Source organism: Coturnix japonica, chromosome Z, assembly GCF_001577835.2.
Source record: "Coturnix japonica isolate 7356 chromosome Z, Coturnix japonica 2.1, whole genome shotgun sequence".
Classification (NCBI taxonomy): domain Eukaryota; kingdom Metazoa; phylum Chordata; class Aves; order Galliformes; family Phasianidae; genus Coturnix; species Coturnix japonica.
Window position 1 is genome coordinate 56,023,756 of NC_029547.1, and position 22,236 is coordinate 56,045,991.

A 22,236-nucleotide genomic window follows, 5' to 3' on the forward strand; every position below is an offset into this window, starting at 1 on the left:
TGTTATTTTACCATGTGGATGAAGACAAAGCTTGTCCTATTCCCCGAATTTTGACATCAAAGTATTCACATGAAAGAGTAACTTCAGAAAGAAAATGCTGTGTTTGAAATTTTCTGTCCATTTAAAAAAGATCTGAACTATGCATCTCATTGCGGTATTCTGAAGCAGCACTAACACAAGCTAAAGAATTGCCATAAATCATCTGATATTTTATTGTAGTGAACATCTGCTGCTCCTCGATATAGATATGTAGTCAAGGGAGCACTTTAAAGGACTAAAGAATGCCAGGTACATTCATTACTGAAAAATAATGTTCAAACCAGGATTTCTTTTGCTTTTGCCATTAAGACTACACAGCTTATGAAGTTAGAAAGACATTAATGGCTACACTGATTTATTGTATTTCCAAATTAAGACCACACCTTCAAAACCCTTCATTGAACAGATGCCAAAAGACTGCTAAACTTAGGTTAGGAATAGTGGAAGAACAGTATAGTATTAAGCTTACAAAAAATCTTAGCCAAAGCCATGATTTCCAACAGAAGATCCTAATGTTTGTTTTGGGACTCAGTCACTTGTGTAAATACCTAAGTTTCAAAAAGCACCTGAGTGCAGAGAAGTGCAAGGTATAGACCAAACTAAAGCTCATGCAAGCTGACACATCCACACAGCCCAGTGTTCTTCTAAGTAATTTTGGTCCATAATTTGCATTTACGTGGCACAGTGCCTGGGCTAACATGTCCTGCCTTTCAGCAGTTTAGTAGTTCGGGCTTAATGCCAAACTGACAGGGCTATATAGCATCAGGCTCTGGCACAGTCTACACGTGGTGCTGTGTAAGCAGGACCTTAGGAGAAAAATGCTTACAGATCAGATGCTACTTTTGCCACTGACACTCTATTTAATAAAGTTTTGTTTTTTATGATTCTTTACAGGAACAATTATCTTCCTCAAAGTTTTGGAGGCTATCTTCTTATAGTGCTTGCATGACAGCTCATAGGTCTGGGTCATCCACACAGAAGAATATTAGCAGCTTTCTACTGACTTGTCTTCCTGCTGCTTTTGGTGGGTGATTCTCCTAGCTATCCAACTTTTATTATGGAGACAAAAGAAACTCTTCCTTGGTGCTTGATGTTTCTATCACAGAAAGAGCTGTTTGAATGTTAGACGGTTTATGGTCCCACAAGAAGGCAGCCAGAGCTCCAGTAGAGTGAAGCAGTTGCTTCTTTTCATCCTACAGAAATAATTATTAAGAAACTGCTTCTGCCTGCCATTTCTGTCTTCTTATAAAGACATAGACATTTTCAGATAGATGTATTATGTTATGTACCCTAGTTAAAAAACACTGGCTTTGGAAAACTTTAGAGGCACCTGTTAAGAAAAATAAAAAAGTAATTGTGAAAGCAGGAGTTCAAACTGTAAAGGATATAAAACCAATCAATGTACTACTAGGACAAGTAAACAGCATTTGATCTGTGAATCAAGACTACCTTCCCAGAACATGTGCAGGAGAAATGAGAAAAATATAGGCTGGAAAAAATTCTTAATCAAAAAGATAATGGGACAAGTAAATAGTGAAGGAAGAACAATTTCTTAAAAATGGTCATATTTACGCCTTGCAGTTATATGTACTAGCTGTTATCAGCTTGACTGGGATTGACTGTAATTACTGCTGACTACAAATGAAATGAATGAATTCTTACCATCAACAGCCAGTGATACAATGCCTTGTGTGTCCTCAACTCCATACATCACATCACAGCGGTACACCCCTGCATCACTTGCACGCAGCCTAGAGAAAGTCAGTGAAGCATCACCAGTCTCCTCTGAGTTAGGTGGAACAGACACCCTGTCCTTGTAGTTCTGGCCTATTTTGATGTTCCCATTCTGGGCCACAAGGACTGTGGTTTCCTTTGCATCTTTTCCGCTTTTATCCAGTTCAACCTTTGACCATTTGATTCGAAGATATTCGGCTGCATAGCTGGAGGCTATGGTAGGTGTGGTTGAAAAGAAGCATGGAAGGACTGACGTTCCAGAGAGAGATCCCTTCACCAGGGTTTTTTTTTCTGCTTTAACTAGAAGATCAGGAGAGAGAAGAAGACAAAGGATATATCACATTAGCGACCAGCAAAATCAGAAACAGTTATATTTCATCACTATTTAATGATTAACAGACTTCTAAGACCTGAACTCCATGAACCCTAGCTGGTTCACAACAGGTCTGACCAGAGTAAGCCAAAACAGAGTTGGTACCAACATCATTAGGCCTTGACTGAGATCTTTCCTGTCTGGGAAAATTAGTGCTTTTTGCTTTGTTTTTTCCATTTGCTGTAGTCATTGACTGTAACACAGATGGGTATTGGCTTCCTTTGGAAACTGTTTTGAAGGTTACAGATGACAGCTCAATTTTCAAACTTCACTAGACTAAAACCATTTGGTGAGAGACAACCAGCTACCTCACATTTGTTGCTGGCCAAAAGTAGGTACTTAGGGGAGCTAGTGATGTTTACACCTTGTTTTACCTTATAGTAGCCTGTTCACATGCTCATGTCCTAAATGTAAAACACAGCCCAGAACTTTGCATACATTGCATCCCTTACTCCATTTCTCTTTCAAGGGTTAACTCTTTTTATTGTATACATGCTGAAACAAAAGCCTTTTCAGAGAGATTATCCTAAATTGTCATTCTTTCAAAATTATTTCCTTGTAGCCCAGGGGCCTTTAACACATTACAGGAATGGGGTATTTTAGGATGTTAAAGCAGAGAAGGAAGCAAAGCACACAGAAAGTCCCTGCTTGTCTCAAACCTGACTTGATAGGACCTTTATCATTTTTATGACATCTCCAGCTGCAAACACTTTACATTGAAATGCTTCCATCTGACAATATCCCAAGGGGAAGGTTGACTACTGTTCATCCAACCTGCACACAGCAACTGTCTGCAAGCAGAATTTCTGTTAGATTTATGTTGTTATGTGATGTTATTGCACCATATTTAATGGCTTAATGAAGATTAAAGGCTGACATATAATAGAATCTATATCTCCTCTTTCACTGACGTGCAATCAAACATTTTTTCAAAGGCTAAAAATGCTAATCATTAATTTGAAGTCACCTAGGATTCAGACAGTTTAGAAACAAAATGTATTCAAATACCAGGCACAGGCATGAAATAGGAGATACCAGTACTTGAAAAGTTATCTAGCTATTTATTTACCATCAAAAATATCATCACACTATAAAGAGCAGAATATTTTGAAAGAAAAACATGGGAGAAGGAGAAAAGAAAAAAAATAGATAAATAAATGAAAAACTCTTTATTAAGCTGATGATTTTTAACAGATGCACATCACACAGAAAACATTAAAGGTAACATCTACAAAGATGACAGTCAGCAATCACCAGTATGACAGCCATACATTTTTACAACAAAGTCCTAACCAGAAAAATACTGGCCCAGCCAAAGATGACCAAGAAGTTGGAACAGAAGTCCTCAAATCATTTTCATTCATGACTACCTAAGTTAAGATTCTTAGGAACTCAATGCAGAAACACTCAAGCTAGATATTAGAACTGATTAGACCAGAGAGAGTCTAAAAACAATGGTGTAGCACTCTGCCAATACAGCTGCTCTGCATCCAAAGCTCAGCTGAAAAGTTCACACAGAACTGAGCTGATTTACCAGCAACATTCTTCACTCTGATTCAGGAATGTAGTGAGATTTTCAGCCTTACGAGCAAAGATTGGTGAGATAGTACAACTCACATTTAGTAAACACAACCTAATTGTTTCACACAACCTGAACAAGATCTAGTAAGGATGTATTTATAAAACACTGAATGACAAAAACAGGACCAACATGTAACTAAGACTGGACAATTTACTAGGCTATAAGACAAGCCTGCAGAAGTTACTGAAGACTACAGACTAGCTCAAAAGATTTGATTGCAAACACATTTCTTTGGGGAAAAAAAAAAAAAAAAAAAAGAAAGAAACAGGAATTCTGGAAGACATATTGATTAAAAAGAAATAAAAACTTGACATCCCTAGAGCCAACTGATTGCTAAAAACTGTAATGGGCTGGTTTTATTCCAAGATTTACAGTAGGAATACATCACTGACTCTTATATCACCTTTAATTCCTTGGAACTTTATTTAATTACAGTTGGGTAGAGCTAGGGAAGTAGAATGAATACTCAGTCCTATCAGTTGTGGTGGAAAAACTGCCAAATCACACAGGTGGGAGATTAAAATCAGTTTCAAAATATTTAGTTTTTATTATGATCTCTTGTCATCTATATATATTACAGGAACTTCTTAAATGAAAAATGATCTAGTTATAATTACACTGACTGACAGAATTTTAATAAACTTTCAAAAGAGTTGTTTTCGGTTATGTGTGATCTAGAATATCAGTACCAAACCCTGAGGAGATTTCCTCTTTAGAATTTGTGTCTTCTCATCAGTAGAATGAAACCCTTGACAGCAAACACATATCACAATGATATGCAGATTAGATCTACCCTAAACTGGACAATATCCCAGCATAAGGGAGAACTATGTACCTATAAACAGACACATCTAGCTGTAGAAAGCACTAAGAAGTGCTTTTAGAAAGTACTGTGTTTTGACTAGCAGGTGAGAAAAAGAGACAGGGGTAGAAAATACACTTTACTGGGAAAAAAACATGTTTTGCATTGAAGATTAGCCGATATTTCTGTGCAGTTGTGCAGTTTCAGAAAACATTGATAACATTCTCAAATGAAATATGGTTTTGATATGACTAAACTGATTGGCAATTAATATGAGCATTCCTTTCTGTTGCTAACTACAACACATCACTCTTGAGCATATTTAAGTCCTTAGGGAAAATACACAGACAACAAAGAAAACAAAATACACAGTTAAGTCCAAGTAACCTGGCTACAGATCTACCTTTCCAGAACTGCCAGTAAAGTCAGTGGGAGCTTTGTAGTTGATGATGGGTCAGTAGATTCAAGCACAGAGCATGACATTTAGTCAGGTTACCAACAGACTCTTGGTGTCTCAGCAGTTGGTTTTTGTGTCTTCCTTAATTTAAATATTTAATGGCTTCAATATCACAATAAGAAGCAGGAGCAGAATGAAGACCTTTCCCATATGGTGTTCTGACAGAAAACAGTCCTGTCAGGGTAGGGTTTTCACAGACTAAACAACGCCCTATATTCCCCAAACCTAAAGCTAAGACATGTTAATCAGTCTATTATGGAGATGATGGAACATGGGAATATTTTTCCCTAGATGCCTTATCTTACCAATGACATGTATTCTTATATGTTTCTCTTGAAGCTGAACACAAACTACAGAAAAACTTCTTGCTTGAGCACAAGGCATTTTCTCATAATTCTTTGTGCAATTTTTTTTCAATCAATATATCAATATATTTCCTGTCAAGCACAATTGAAAAGACCAATGAGATTGTGTGTTCTCTTACTATAGCTGCACTATAATATCACTATTATGAAATGTCTTGTCATTAACCTTCATTCTTTCAATAAAGATATTGAAAAAATAAAACTTAATACAAAGCTTGTACAAACTTGTATGAAATTTTGATAGTGGATGTAACAGAAGACCAAGACCCAAAAAAGTGCCCCACTCAAGTTCTTTACAAGGTGATCTGCAGCCTTAAGAAACAGAGTAAGAGAAGGAGGCAAAATAATGAAAAAACAATTATTGTCATAGTCTGCAAGAAAACCATTCTGCCAGAAAAACATAAATCCCAGCTGCCAAACTCAGTGTAACATGCATACAGACGTGCAAACATTATAAGCGATCGCACATGTTTTATAGCACCTACATAACATTAACGTGATATGCAAAAATGATGTATATTCTTTATATGCCTTCAAAAAGACACTGTCACGTACTGTAGCCTAGGGTGTTTGTATTATCTTCTGAATTATAGGGCTTTCATGAAAGCACACTTATTCATGACATGATAAATAGTAGCTTATAATGAGTGAGGTAAACTTCAACAATGATCATAATCACAGGGTCTAGCTTGTGAACTACAGAATTGTAATACCACCTAGTTCAAAGTGAGTAAATGGTAGGCCAGGAGTAGGTATAAACCTTGCTCATGAGCTTCTGTCATTAATTCTTCACACGCACCACAGCAAATAGCAAAGGTCTCTTGGAAGGGCACTCCCGCGACCCCAGAAGCTTACACCGTATTTCCTGCTGCCCTCCTATTCAAAAAATGCCTTCTGAGTATTTCAAGCCTTAAATAAGTCATGCAAAGGCATTCTCAGTTCTCTAAGGAAAAATACTTCTGTTGCTACATAAAATCTAAGGAGCAAAACATGCAAATATGCTAGGTATTTATGAATGTGACCGTTCAAACAGATGAGAATGGAAGAGAAAACAAAGGCAGGAATAATACTTAGTGGTGGACACAGAAAACTTTGTGCTTATAGTCTTTTTCCTAAATTAAGCTTCAGTTTTGTGTCTGAATGAGCAGGGAGGTGATCATCGTCCTGTACTCAGTTCTAGTAAGGCTTCAACTTGAGTGCTGTGTTCAGCGTTGGGCCCCTCACTAGAAGAAAGTCATCAAGGTGCTGAAGTGTCCAGAGAAGAGCAGTGAAAATGGTGAGGAGTCTGGAGCACAATTCTTGTGAGGAGTGGCTGACGGAACTGGGATTGTTCAGCCTGGAGAAGGCTCAGGAAAGGCCTTAACACACTCTACAGCTTCTTGAAGGGAGGCTGTGGCAAGGTGAGAGTCAGCCTCTTCTCCCATGTAACCAGCAACAGGACAAGAGGCAATGGCCTCAAGTTGCATCAGAGAAGGTTCAGGTTGCATATTAGGGAAGAGTTCTATCAAAGCATGGCCAAGTGCTGGCACAGGCTGCCCAGGGAGGTGGTGGAGTCACGACTCTGGATGTGCTCAAGAAATGCTTAGATGTTGAACTAAGGGGCATACTTTAGTGAGGCAATACTGGTGGTAGGTGGATGGTTGGTCTAGATGATCTTGAAGGTTTTTGCAACCTTGATGATTCTGTGATTCTACAACCTAATAAATCTCTTGGATTCCAGAATTAATAACTTTGTTTGCTTGGTTTTTAGAAAGGGGTGTTTGGGGGAATATCCAAAGAAACCCTCTTGGAGGCACTGGAAGATGAAAGGAAGTGCTTAGGAAGATGCTCCAGTAAGCAACTGAATTAATGATGCCAAAATGAAACATCAGACTGAATGACAGATGATTAAAAGAATAGAGCTGCACAGACTGGATAGAAAGGTTAGCTTCTAAACAGTACACATTTTCAAACATTTGTGTTCTCAATTGATGTTTAAAGTTTTCAACAAAACATTTTTCCTAGCAGAAAAAGACAACTTGCCAAAGTTTATTTCTTTCATAAAATAATTGTTGATTTTGACAAATTTCCCATATGAGCTTCAAAAGAATGATTCTAAGCTTTCAGAACAGTTTTACCCAAAAGTAAACGCTGCCATTAATCATAGGCAAGTGACTATTCAGTTAATCCATATGGTTAACCAAACCCATTTTGCAAACAGGAAGCAGGGAAATCTGTTTCAGAAAAGATTTCAAGGCATCAATTTTGCAATCAAATTCAGGATTTAGGAAAAAAAAGTAACAAAAAATTGAAATGTAAGAAATTCCCGTCTAACTTTTCAAAATGCAAACACAGATTTTATTATGGTTTTTTTCTTTTTTTTCTTTCTTCCTTCCTTCTTTCTTTCTTTCTTTCTTTCTTTCTTTCTTTCTTTCTTTCTTTCTTTCTTTCTTTCTTTCTTTCTTTCTTTCTTTCTTTCTTTCTTTCTTTCTTTCTTTCTTGCTTTCTTTCTTTCTTCTTTCTTTCTTTCTTTTCTTTCTTTCTTCTTCTTTCCTTCTCTTTCTTTCTCTTTTCTTTCTTTATCCTTCTTTCTTCTTTCCTTCTTTCCTTCCTCCTTCCTTCCTTCCTTCCTTTCCTTTCTTTCTTTCTTCTTCTTTCTTTCTTTCTGTTCTAAACAGCAGGACTGGGAAGGTTTGTCTCCAACCTTGTAATAACCTTTCTGAGGATGAATATTACATAAACTTACTAATATTTCTACAAAACACAAAGATATGGATCAAGCCCATACTCTATTGGATTCACATTATAGTTTACCTCATTTATGTCCTCTTCAGCATGGCCATATTCTGAAGAATTTCACATTTGAGAATCTCTCTGGCTAAAGTATGATTTTCAACTTCAAAAATAAAACTCATGAAATCACTCTAATCGGCATTCTAGGAACTACAATGGCGTTTTGTTTCTTGCACTCTATGCCAAGAGTTTCAATGGTGAATAAAGAACAGTCAGAACTTGGTCTATTGTTCCTGAGATGACCATACCAGCACATCACAGAAAATTTGATGTGTTATTGAAATTCTATTTCTGGAAGCCACGTGAACCATTTATAAACCATTTCAGAGGTGATGAAAGGTGGAGTAAATTGAGGGGCACCTAATGGTGTCATCCCTTGTTCTACCAGTCAGTCTCACCTCTCCACAGACACGATGCACTCCCAATCCCCTAATTCTATCAGTTCAAGCAATTGCATAAATCAGTGAGGCAGATCAAAGATCTGATACAGCTGAAAAACTAACTTGCAAAAAGGGTTATCTTGATGTCTTTCAGGACACATCATTTACCTGACTCAGCTGGATGTATATCCCCATAAATACTGTCAACACAAAGAAAAACATGTCAGCCAGCACCAGCGTATGGAGAAGGGGCAGAACTACCCCATGTAGTGCTAAATGATGTATGAGATTAGACTGACCATTGAATTATGCCCTAAATAAACATGATCAGATTTTCAATAGGTTGTAACAGAATTGTCGCCTTTATATGTAATGTCATATTGATTTGTCTCGCTTATTCTCTTCTTACATACTCTCCATCCAAAGGTTGATTACCAGGTAAAATCTCAACTTCATGCCTCTCATCATGTGAGCGATGTACTAGCATTTACTCAGTTTTAAAGTTGACTAATCACGCTACAACTTACCAAATACAAAGTTTTAAGTTTCCTATGTAAACTGGTATTGTTAGTCCATGACCTCTTCTGACAATCACTTGCTTTGCCTTCCAGAATATTTCATATGAACAAATAATTAAATACCTGCAGACCCAAGAGCTATATACATCAATGTACATTTACAGACATTTTACTGAGTAAAAAGTGGGAGGGGAAAAAAAAAAAAAAGTTTGATATTTAGTAACCAAATGAGTCTTAGCCCTCAATGAATGAGAAAATGGAAGCTTAGTTTTAGCGCCTTGCCCTTCCCTGAAGCTTTGAGTCTATTGTCTCTGAGAATGTCATCTAATTGTCTTGGTCTGCTGTGTGTTTAGCAAAGAGTGGAGAAACAAAACTAGATTTAAGGAGGAAGTGATGACAGAAAACAGTGAAGGATAGTGCTTGCAACCTGAGTGAAGAAAAAAAAAAAAAGAAAAAAAAGCCCACCACTTTTTCTTCTACAGTCAACACTAAGCACAACAGTTTTTATCTTACAGGAAGAACTACCTAAAAAAGAACTTTGCTAGACACGGTATATAGAACTACCATGGGGGGAGAGGGGGGAGGAGGAAGGAGAGGGGGTTGGAAGGAAAAGTGTTAAGAATATATTTGATTTTCCAGAGGCTTCCGAGAAGAAAAAAGTAGAATAAAAATTCTCTTAATTTGAGGCTTGGGAAAACTATCATCCCAATTTTCAAAGTCTGCAGCTGCTGCAGGGACCTGCTCCCTACTAATTTTGAGTCTAAAGTTTCAAACCATAGCAATCATATATGAATATACACTTCAACATTAATGTGTAATCTCCACAAGAAGTAAACAGGGCTCCCACTTTCTATCCAAAGCTAAGACAGGCAGCTGCTTTAAGATGTTCCTGCTCCAGGCCCCAGCAGCCAGGAGCTCACCGCAGCTTGCAATCAGCTTGGCCTACAACAGACCCAACAGCAGAGGGTCTGGCAGACTCAGTGCCCACCCCACAAGAATGTCTCCTTAGGCTCATTCTTCAGTTGTCACAGAGGCAGGCAGAGACTGGGGCACTTGGTTCCTCTATATTTCACTTGTATGTGGCACTTTTCACCCTGAATATAGCGAATGTCAGATACACACAAACTCGTAAGATTGCTGTCACATCAATTACATGAGTACATGCATTGGGATCTGACTGGTAGGTGTGCAGAACTGCTGTTTCTGTAGACCCAAGACTCCCCCAGTTACTTTGCCACCTCTGCAGCCTGACTAGATCTGTAGCAGCAAGCTGCTCTTGCTCTCATGCACCAGCACTGCTCACTGCTGAAGCCCCCATGACAGCTGTCTGCCTTTCACCAAAATTATCCTAACCTCCCCCTCCTTCCCCCCCCCCAAATTAGTCTCCACTTTACCCATGAAGGGGAACTTATCTGTGGGCCGTGCCAAGTGAAGGTGTGAGATGTATCTGACACAACAGGTCCAACATTTCACAAGCAGAGGTTAAAGCAGTTAAGTCACATTCCTGAACATTTGAAGAAAGGAAGCTGTTTCGTTTTATGCTTTGTAATGCCTTTATCACATTATCACACTGTCTTATCATTACTTGAATTATTGTAATGGCACTGACTAACCTCAGGAGGCATAAATAGATATGTGAAAACCTTGCCAAAAATATGCTCACCCACCAAGAGTTTTCTACGTAAATCAGTTGGGAGAAAACAGGAACAAAGTTAGTTACACAGTACAGCAAATAGTGGCAGAGATAAAATCAGAGAACACATTTTTCCAGTCCTGAGAAATACTTTATCAATTGGACCATGCTGCATCCTGCTGTCACTGGGATGAATTTTAATAAATGATTCCATGTATAACAGACTTACCTTTAGGTAGCATATATGTTATAGCTAACGTAGAGCACATCCATATGATGCTTTTTATATTTAACAACATTTTGACCTATAAATAAAGAGAAACAGAATAAGTGGTTAGTATAACATCGAGTCCTTGTGAAGTGTAGCAAGTCAGTACAACTCTATTCACCTGGTTGATAATAGAAGCAGTCTTCAGCTCAAAAAATGCTGTTCAAAATGATGTTCAGCAGGACAGTGAATAATAATATTCTGATCTTTTTCCATTTTATACACTGTTTTAAATCTAATCCCACACAGCAACAGCAGTTCTTAAGTACAACATGATGACTTCTTCCTCCTGTACAGCCGCCAATTCAGACGCGGCCTCCAGTAAGCTCTGCATCAGTAAGACAGACTGCCCTATCAATTAGCATCGGCAAACAACCTTAGTCTGAAAAGAGGTTCCCACAATAACTTCATGAATTCTGAGTGTGATCAACATCTGCACTATGACACTTTCCATCTACAAACGTCCTGCTTTTAAAATTGCTGTACGTATTATTTCATAGAGGAAATTTACTATAGTGGCAATGTAATATAGATTCTAATGACTATAAAACACCAATTCATTGTAAATTTAAGTTTACTGAGTCTGCAGTAAACATGTCAAACCCCTTTGTTTGCTTACCACTTCTTTTACAGGCTCCATGCTCTAACAGCTGAAAACATATATAACACATAGCATTGTGAACATGCAATGTATTGTGTAAGTTCTCATTTTTATCCCAGTTGCTAATTACACATCTACAATTATCCTGCAAACTTAAGAAGCCTTCTAGCAAAAGCATCACAATTCTCATAAATGTCAACTATTGGAAACACAGAACCATAAAGGTTGGAAAGGACCACTAAGGTCAGTCAGTCCAACAACTGACCCATCACCACCATGCTTTTATCAACAGTCCCTTCCCCACACAGTTATACATATGCACTACTGAGGCATCACAAGGAATAGCTCCCAGCAATGATCTGACAAATGCCCTTGAAAAGTTTTAAATCACAGAACAGAGACGTTCCTGATACTGCTGTCAAAATGCACTGCCTGGCTCAGAAATAGGCAAGAAATCTGAACACTAAGATAGATTACAGCTGAACAGCAAAATAGGGATTAAACAGATCTGTGTTATTGCTATGAACCTCATATTACATGTACATTTTCTGCCATTTTTTACATTAGCATTTTGCTTACTTAGCATTTATGTGTAATGTTGTAGGGTTAAAGCCTTAACTAATACACCCACAGACTTCCATAAGCTATGCTGAACACGAAAGTGAAACACACAGAGTAACTTCTTCAGAAAATTACTGATGATGTGATCAACTCCAGGAAATTTCCCTACACCGATAACAGCTGCAGCCCACACTTCACATGAATCTGTGTGAATTGGCACCTGACCTGTAAGGACTAAATGGTTCAGAAAAGACGCAAAACATCTCTAATGAAGACTTTCCAATGAGGCAATCTCTAATATAACAGCATCATGCTCAAAATTCCCACCCAAAAGGGTTCAAAATCCAAGCCATTTTCATTCCCTGTATGCAGATGGCCAGGGCTGGCTGGTTGCACTGGGAAACATACACTGCAACCTATTCCCAGGGCGTGGAGGAAAGAATACAGCTGCTTTCCATGGAGCAGGTTGCACACTGCCAAAGACGCCTCATCTCTGCTTCATCCATTTGACAGAGCTCACAGCACGGTGTGATATCACTGATTTGGCAATATGAACTTCACAGAAATTGCACTTTTTATGAGCAAGTCCCAAACAAGAACCAAGACATCTCTGACTTTATTCAATTTGAGCCCCATCCTCCACTAAGCTTTTTCTGAGAACTCTTACACTAGATGGCTGGTTTTATCCTTCTCCCAGGTTATACAAGCAAACTTGCAAATGGAGTACACACAGGTGTTTAATTCACATCTAACTTCAAAAACCTATACTGTACCTCAGAATATTATGCCTCCATAGAGCACTGTTGAGAGTTAGAAGGTTGCACTAGGTAAGAGCTGCAGACATCAGAGTGCTTTGAATGCAGTGGGACAGTTTTCAAATAAAGGCAGCCACATGTTTTCTCCGATAAACACTCAATGATCCCTGCTATTACACAACATCTCACAAAATGAGAGGTCACTGTGAGCCTGCAGATGTGCACAAACCAGAAGATGCTTCAACCATCTTTGTGTCCTGAAACCACTGTAAAACACCCAGGCCATTGCCAACTAACTCCTACAGCAACACAAGTACAGTGAAGGCAGCACATAAAGGAGATCTACAGTGTTCTCCAACCAAAAAAGATGGTGAATGCAAAAGCTCTGCCCTTTCTGAAGACGTGGTAGTTCCAGACCTTGCGAGCTGTTCTATCCACATGTGTTTCCCACGTGTCACACACTGGCTGCATCAACAGCTAAACAGAAATCTAGAACAAACTACTTACAAGTTTAGTTCTTTGTGTTTACCCAAACACTCCACACCCCTTCTTTCTCAGTAGGCAACTGTGGCTTTTGAGACCAGAAACAAGGCAACTGGATAATGGGATGAAAGAAATTCACAGTGGAAAAAGAACAAATGACTTTCCAGGAAGACAGGTATGCAGCACCTAAACAGGGTAGGTTGCACACTTCTCTGCAGTAGCTGCCCCTCTGTCAATGGACAACATGTACCTATGCAAGGTCTTGTGTCCCCAGAAGCTCACAAGTACTGCAACAACCAGTCCCACATGTGGGTAATTTCACCAGACCTGCCACTTATCTGCAGATGCTGGTAACAGCATTCTTAACACAGTTTGAGGAATCTGACTCTAAAAACATCTTCAGCTTTCAGCCACTGAACACAGAAAGGCACATATACACAAAATGAAATGTAGAAGCAGAAAAGACAACCACAGAGAGATGGATTCCAAGACACCTTGTGGCTACTGAGGACCAGATGGTAGCAAACCATTAGAGTATTCATGGTTGGGACGGGATTTTGACTTGGCCTTGTGATGAGGACTGATGAAACTGTATCTGCTATAGTAAGAACTCACACAGCTCAAAAACAAACAAACAACAAAAAAGTACTGTACATGAGCACAGAGCTTAATATGAGACACCTGCCAAAATTCCCCACCCAGCACTTCAAAAATCTCTCACTCAATTTTCTCAATCTCTTTCACCATGAAGCCTTTAAGCAATGAAAAATGCTGGGGGAAGGGTTTCAACCCTTGGGTTCATGAGCATCATGAACACAACTGCCATGCAACATGCCATGCATAGGTTTTCACAGTGTGGTTCTCCATGGGTTCCTATAAACACTCCTGGGTTACAAAGTGCTGCTCTACAACAGCTGCCAGAATTAAACATGAAATTGCCTTGCTACCCAAGTCTGAGAAACTGTGGGCAGATGCAAACAGCAACACCCAGCCCAGCCCCAACGGGCAGTCCAGACTGGAAGGAGAACAGGGGTCACAGAATCACAGAATCACAGAATTGTAGGGGTTGGAAGAGACCTCTAGAGATCATTGAGTCCACCCCCCCTGCCAAAGCAGGTTCCCTACACCATGTCACACAGGTAGGCGTCCAGGCGGGTCTTAAATATCTCCAGAGAAGGAGACTCCACCACCTCCCTGGGCAGCCTGTTCCAGTGCTCCGTCACCCTCACTGTAAAGAAGTTCTTCCGCACGTTCGTGCGGAACTTCCTATGCTCCTCAGGCACACACCAATCTCCCTCAGGAGCAGCCTGTGAGGCAGAGGAGCCAGCTAGCAACCAGTACCTCAGTCACTCAGGACACTGTGATCAGATGGGGCTGCTCCTGCAACAAAATCTTTGCTCCAGGAGTGGTTTGCATTTCTAGTCCTGCCCTCTACAAAAGCCTCTACTGGCTGGCTGCAGCATTAAGTATGCACTAAGGAGCCAAACTCTTTCCAGTCATACCTTCTCCATGAGCCTTTTTTTTTTTTCCTTCCCCCTTGGTGTTGCTATACCTAGAGGAAGAGAAAGCCTTAACACTACAGACACAGCAAGAAAGTCCTGCCAACTGAAGGCTGCACTATTTGAGAAAGTGTTTAATTTCCACCTCCTATTAAAAAATAATAATAACAATAATAATAAAAAAAATCATCTTACTTCATGTGACCATACTTGGGTTGCCCACTGGCAGGAGTCCAACTGGACTGGTCCACTTGCGTTTGGAGCTGCTGCGCACAGACTGATTCATAGCAGTCATTTGCATCACATTTCCCAACTGGATGCAGCTCTGAGCTTTATGCAAAAGGCACCACATCCCTGATAAACTTTACATCTCTGAAAACTAACAGTGGGGGTTCTCCTTTCTGGGAAAGAACAGAGCTCCTATTTTTGCAGGCACTGCTCCTTCCCCCACAACAGCAAAGAGTCATAGGAGCAGTGAGTTCTGATCAAATTCCAGCTTGTGTTTAGTTTACAGTGCAAGCTTGATCTCACACCAATGCTATTTTAATTTAACCAGATGGGAGAACATCATGTCTCTCTAATTCCAGGTTAAGAAATCTGTGAACTGTCCTGGTGTGGGACAAACTGAGATGTACCATACAAAAGGTTTCCCTGAAGGTGGAAAACTGAGAAATTAACTACTGTCCTAGAGGTTACAGTGTTATAGAAGAGTTATATGCAGCTTCTCAGGTCACATCGCAACTGACTGAGCACATGCTCTGCAATTGTATGAGATGCAGAGCTGTATGTTGAGTATGAAGAAAGTAGTCTGCCCATTTAACCTCTTTGCCTGTATAATAAAATAAGGGGGGAGGGTGGGGAGAAAGGAAACACCTAAGAGAACCTGGCACTAGAGTCATAAGTCAGAGTTGCTGTACCTACTAATGGGAAAAACAGTAGACTGCATAACTTTCCAGTGCAGCCCAGGCAAGCTGGAAATGTCCTATCCCAGATGCAGTGCTTTTCCTACTGTTTCCTGAGCACCAGGCACTGGGACATTCTCAGCTGATGTCTGTTCTGAAGACTGTGCACTTTCTTTTCTGCTGGCAGGCTTTTGGTCCCTTCATGCCATCTGACTGTTAAGTAAGTGCCAATACATACCAGCTTTACTGTAAGTGCAGTTTAATTGACTTTGCTAATTTCACCGCATCTCTCCCATGTGATTAATCAGCACACTGGGTCATCACATGGTCGTCTTGGCTTCCACCTAACTCATCACTGTCATCTGCTGAGCCTGTTATCACTTCCAAAGGTCCTCCTATGGCCTTCACCAAGGCTGTGGGGCATCCGCTGTATCCTTACAGGGCAGCTCAGCCTTGCTCAGCTCTGCCCACCTCTCCCAGCACCTCCACGCGCCCCAGCTACCAGGGAAGTGGGCAGCTGAGGTGGTGCTCCCCGGGTAGCTCAGTGCAGAGGGCAGGAGGACAGGCCGGGCAGGGACAGGCACTCCAGCCGTGAGGTGGGCACTGAAGCGCTCACACAACATGTCCGCCTCTCCACCGAGGGAGCGCACGGCTCGTTGTGTGAAACCCGTTACCATCAAACGATCCGCTGCCCTTCAGGGCATTAAAGCGGGGCTCTCAGAAACAAAGCACACGTTTACTGCTGCTGCTCCAGCACTGCCCCGACGGCTGACCCGGAGCAGACACGAATTGTCCCCGCTGCCTCACGGATGCCCCGGGCCCGCCCGGCACCGCCAGCCCTCGCCGGGGGAGGCGAGCAAGGCGCCGTCCCCCGCCCTTCAGTCACACCGCGCCCACCAGCCGCCGCTCGGCGACCATTTTATCCCCGTTATCATTCTCCATTTCTCTTCCCGAACGTGAGCGAAGCCGCTGGCGGGAAATTAAAACACTCATACAACCACAGCCCCCCGCCCCGCCACCGGTCAGCGGCACCGCCGGCCGCCGCCAGGGGGCGCCATAACGCTGCCGCCGCCGCGCCCCGTCCCGTCCAGTTCCTCGAGAGCGGCGGGGCCGCACCCGGTGGCATCGGGACCCCCGCCCGGCCCCGCCGAGGGTACGGCCCTAAGGCCGCTCTCAGCGCCCGTGGGAGGGGGCTCCGGGCGTGGTTTCAGCGCGCTGCTAGTGAGCCCCGCCGGCTGCCCCCGCTCCGGCCATCAGCACGTCCCCAGGGTCCGCCCCGCCGCCGCAGCCAGCGCTCCCCGCCCGCAGCCAAGTCTTACTCATCCCCTTTTGGAAGGAAACTTCCTTCTCTCTCCCCACCAACCCCCACCCCCTCCCCCTTTTTTTTTTTTTTTTAATGAAAGAGAAACCACCCAACATTTACACTCTGGTTGTCCTGGGATGGGTTTCTGCAACACGTTTCATTCCTTTAAAAAGGAGAAAGAAAAAAGAAAAAAAATTTTAAAAAAAAGAAATAAAAGGTGTGTGTGTGGGGGGGGGGGAGAGAAAGGAAAGGAAAAAAAATGCCTTTGGGGCTTAATCCCGGTGCCCGAAGGGAATGGGGGTGGCCGGGAGGACGTGACAAGTGGGACAAAGAGGGCTGGCCCGCGCCCCGGCGCCCCTTTGTGTAGCGGAGTCACCTCGGGGCCGCTCGTGGGGGCGGATGGAGGGACAGAGGTTGTTCGCGGGGCCCCATCCCCTGCAGTGGGTACCCGACCCTCCGGCAAGCTCCCCTCACCCACCCACCGTACACACAGACCCTCTTTTTCCCGCCGTCGGAACTCCCTTAATTCCTTCCACGATGCTCTCTCACTTTCTTTGTAACACAAAGGCGAAAAGCCGAGGGGCGGCGGGGGAAAGCAGTGCCCCGTGCCCCCGAGAGCCGTCCGTGGGCTTCACAGGGGTTGCTTTGCTCCGCTGACCCCGCGGTCTCTCTCCGCGCCCACTGCCAGCCCCTCCCGGTCATGGAAATGTGGTTCGGACGGTGTCCGTTCTCCCGCTCCTCCGAACTGATGCTGCTACCCGAGAGCCCCACTCTGCCCTGCCAGCAGCGTTCAGAAACACAAGGGGTAAAAAAAAAATAAAAAAAATAAAATAAAAATAAAATAAAAAAGAAGAAAGATGTAAAGACAAAAGAAAGAAAAAAAAAAGAGAAGGAAAAAAAAAAAACGGGGTGTGGGGGTGTGGGGAGCACACAAGGGCGGAGGAGGCTGAGCGCACGCTTTTCCAACGCAAGGAAACCTGGTGGCCGGAAAGGTTCCTTCTGGCCATTCCCTGCTCCTGCTGCACGAGCGCTTTGTGTCTGCAGTACCCGTAGGAAACAGCTTCCTTTTCTTTCTCCCCCCGGAGAGAAAGTGCCCCATCGCACATCAAGGTACAGCTCTACCTTCCCGAGACAACCGGTACGAAGACTTCTACCGGGGCACCCAGTTCTCTTTGTTCTCCTCTTTGCACCGAGGGGTTTCGTTGGGTGCCCGGGCATCCCTTCTCGTCTCCTCCGGCTGTCGCTGAACTTACCCCAGGTTGTTAAAATTCACCAATCATTACTATCCTCTCCCTCTTAAGGTTTGCCGTTCAACTCTTTGTCCTTACAGGTACCGACAGCGAAACGATCTCTTTAAACCTCACGCTAGGTGTTTGCCGGAGACCACACGTAAAGGAGGGGGTGGGGGAAAAGCGCGTTAAAAAGAGTTATAGTTACCTTAAAAGGTAGCGTATTGCAGAGAATGCAAAAAAATCACAACGCGGTGGCCAGGCTAGTCCAGAGATCCCAGTGGCCGCATGAACGAGTAAATTCCCTGGTTGGTGCTGGAAGGAGGTGCTGGTTCCGGGGGTCTCCCCTTCGTCCCAAGCCTGCCCTCCCTCTCTTCCCACCGGCGAGCACCTGCCTGCGAGCCGCGCCGAGCTGCGGGCACACGGAGCTCGCATGCAAGTTCAAATGCGAGCCTCAGCCACCCATCATTATTATATCGTTGTACCGTCAGCGCTGCAGAGGAGGGGCGCTGGCTGGGCGAGAGGAGGGTTCTCAGGCTCCACCAGAGCCTCCTCGCGATTGCAAGACTCCCGCAGCCAGCAGCTGGGCGCGGGAGAGACCCCGGCTCCGCACCGCCCCCCGCGCCTCGCAGCCCCCGCGGGCAATGCAGGGGTCCCGTAGCCCCCCGTGAGCCGGGGAGCCCCGCGCGGGTCCCTCCGCTCACCAGCATCAGCCCCACGGAGAGGGGCAGGCGGGCGCGAGAGGAGCATTGTTCCCCAATTAAACAATTAACCGGGGAGAGAATGGGGAGACCTCCTCCGCTCTGGCTCCCGGAGTCGGCTGCAGTGGGGAAAGTGGCTGGGACCAAAATCCCTTTTTCCCCTTTGCCTCCCCAGTCTCAGCACAGGCTGCAATAAAAGAATATATGGGTGATTGTTCCAAACTTCCCTTAGCGCTGCCAATTCACAGGCAGCCTCGGATCGGCAGCCTCCCGAGCCAAGCTTCTCCACCCTAGTTTTACGCATCTCCAACCACTTTTCTTTTCTTTCTTACTTTTTTTTCTTTTTTCCCCTTTCTTTTTTTTTTTTTTTTTTTTTTTTTTTTTTTTGCCTTAAGATTAGCCTTTGCATTTTCTGTCCCGACCTCTTGGAAATGAAGTCATAAGCAGAAGTCTAAACCATGCTTCAAAAGGGGACTTTCATCAGTTAATAGTGTCCTCATGCTACACAGGCAGCTCCTTCCCCAAAATGTACCTATCTCACTATGTGTCAGACACTTAGGGCTTACCACGCTGGCACAAGCTCCTGCAGCAGCATGTGCCACAGCCCCCTCCTCCAGGAAGGTGCAAACCTGCAGCCAGGAAAAATATGCCTGGAGAAATAGGTGCGTCTGATCCGCCGCTCCAAGGCACGTTTCTGGCAACCCCAGATAGCATCTCCAGCAGTGAGCAGGAGGGGTTTTCCTCCAGTGCCTCTCACCCTTATTGTTCCTCCCCCCGTTGTCTCTGGAGCTTTGCTGACAGTGGGTTTGAAACCAGCCCAGAACCCTTGTTTCCAAACACAGCCCTGTGTCTCAGGGAGACAGAGACCTGCTGGCTCGGACCAGTTCAGGTTTGGGTGAGCCATGGCCAAGCCCCAAATGGAGCTGGACTATGGCGTGAAATCCTTATCACACCTTCTCACAGTTCACTGCTTTTCCCTCTTTAGCCAAAGGGAACCCACAATTGCTTCCTTGCTAGGAAGGACTGCAAGGAGTGGCTGATGCCCATCTCCACAAACACATCCCCACCTGTCTGATATCAGGCCCTCTAGTTCCCTGCTGCCTGGGTGATCCCATCTCAAAATACTGGACCTCCTCCAGCTGTGCTGTGGTTTTCTTGGTTCACTTCATGCTTTTAATTGAGTGCTATGAGAAGCTGTGGGCAACACGAGCATCTGACTGGACCAGTCTCTCCTGTGTACCAGCCCATATGGCCCATCACCAACACTGCAGCTCCCGGTGGAGGTGGGACCCTGCCACCATCCCAGGCCACAGGAAGGAAAGCAGATTGCAACCTGGGCCATGGGGCACTTTTCCTTCTTGTCATTATAAATGAGGAGACATCATAGTCCAACCAAACCTTGATAAGATCTCTCTTCCAGTTCCTACCACCCTTCTCATTTAGCTATTCTCCATTCCTTGGCCTCAGCAGGCCAGAGGGGATTTATCACAAAGCAGAAGCTGTCTCTGCAGTCCTGGTGTTGCTTCTCCACTCGCTTCTTCACTCTCTACCACTGGAAATTAAGAATGTTTCTCCTGGTAAAGGAAAGGAAGAGAGGTCAGTGCCTCCCTGCTCTCTCCAAGCCCAGCAGATTTTCTTACAGCTTGGGCTGAAGAGGTGGTGTAGGCACTGCATACAACCACAGGATTTTTAGAGGATAAAGAGGAAGTGGGGAAGTTACTTCTTTAGCCCAGGGTCACCACTACAATACAATGAGGCTCAAACCCCTGGGCTACCTCAGGTCCACTCGCTGGGCTCTCATTTTCCACGACGGCTAAGAAAAGGAGATGATTATTTAAGGACAAGACCTGCTCTCCCGTTCTCCCCCACTCGATCTCCCCAAGCGGTGCAGTCCTGGTGGGAACCGGACGAGCGAGCCGCTCATTCAGGGAGCTGGGAAGAAAGCAGAGGCTGTAGAAACCACCCCCTTCCCCCGCTCCTCCTCCTCCTTCCCTCCCGCCGCGGGCTCCGCGCCCCCTCCCCGGCCCCGCTCGCCCCCTCCCCGGGCTCGGCCAGGCCCCGGCGCGGAGCTCCCGGCGCCCCCGCGGAGCCTCGAGGCCCCGGGGCGGAGGCCGGCGGTGGAGGAGGGGGGTGCGGGGCCGCCTTCCTGCACCTTCCCGGCTGGGGGAGCCGCGGGGCGAGGAGCTGTGCCCCCCGCGCGGGACTCGGCTGGGTGGGGAGGTCGAGGTGGAGGCCGCGAGACAAAGGCGGAGGCCATGAAGGTGTGGGTGTGCCGCCTGGCTGGGGAGTCCGGAGGGCTCTCCCCCAAGGGAAGGGGTTGGAGGCACTCGGGCATCCCAGGAGAGGCGATGAGGTGGAAGGGCAGACCCGAGTGACCTCTGGGTGCTTTCAGCCCCGTTCTGTGTTCCCCCTTTTCCTCGAGATCTCGCACAACCAAAAACTTCACCCCATACACAGGCTCTCCTTTTCTCCTCTCAGCGAGACTTCCTCCGTGAGCCCTGTCAGGGGCCTGAAACGCCGTCTGATTTACTGTGGATGTCAGATATTTTTTTCTCTGTAAATATTTTAGGCAAAGTAGAAACAGTAAACCTTTGCTCAGGCTGCCAAACGTCTCCCATGACAAATCATTGTTTTCAGATGTTCAGATTTGTGTGAGAAAACCCAACAAAGAGAAGATATTTAGGCGGTCTCAATCCTAGAGCATATATAGTTAGAGGAAGAAAAAGCCCTATTAGCTACATCGTTGTCCAGAGATGATGAAAAGTATTATTTTCATTACACACTTTTTAAGCACAGGTTTTATGTTACTGACTCAACAATGATTATCATTTTAAATGTGAACCACAGACCCTAAATGGCTCTTTATGAGAAACCATTGTTTTGAAATATCTGAAATTAATTAGACTGTGGCTTTGGCCAATGTGCAAATATCAAACTGAGCATCTGTGAAGAAAAAGGCTTCTCATCACTTGAAAGAATATTACGAATCTGAAATACAGACTATCAAGGAAAATCTCCCTCATCTCACATAGGTTCTCTTGACCTTCATCTTCTGCGGCTCGACAGTCACGTCTTTGTCTTTTCTTGTGCTTTTTTTATCTTTTTGGCTTTTTTTTTTTCTTCTTCTTTTCAAACTACTGTGTCCAAAAAGCCCGACATAAAATTCAAAGAAAAACGTAATTTGAGTGCCAGCAGCACCACTGTCAGTTCAGGCAAATCAAAGATCCCTCTAAAGTTACTCCATTTGGCTGATTTGCTCTGGAGGTCCCACTTTCCGTG

At 44.0% G+C, this 22,236-nt stretch overlaps 1 protein-coding gene across 3 annotated transcripts in view; it reads right to left on the reverse strand.

Moving 5' to 3' along the window:
* VCAN (versican) overlaps positions 1 to 18,648 on the reverse strand; it is a 100,252-nt gene extending 81,604 nt beyond the window's left edge. For 2 of the 3 annotated variants that reach the window (XM_032441292.1, XM_032441291.1), the window contains exons 1-2: positions 10,885 to 10,960; positions 1,702 to 2,073 (exon numbers count right to left, since the gene is read on the reverse strand). In XM_032441292.1, coding sequence (XP_032297183.1) covers positions 1,702 to 2,073; positions 10,885 to 10,954 — 442 coding nt within the window. In that variant the 5' untranslated portion in view covers positions 10,955 to 10,960. Of the gene's footprint in view, positions 1 to 1,701; positions 2,074 to 10,884; positions 10,961 to 18,464 lie in introns of those variants that run through there. The other variant, XM_015849762.2, reaches the window with a different exon arrangement.
* Positions 18,649 to 22,236: the final 3,588 nt, after the last annotated feature.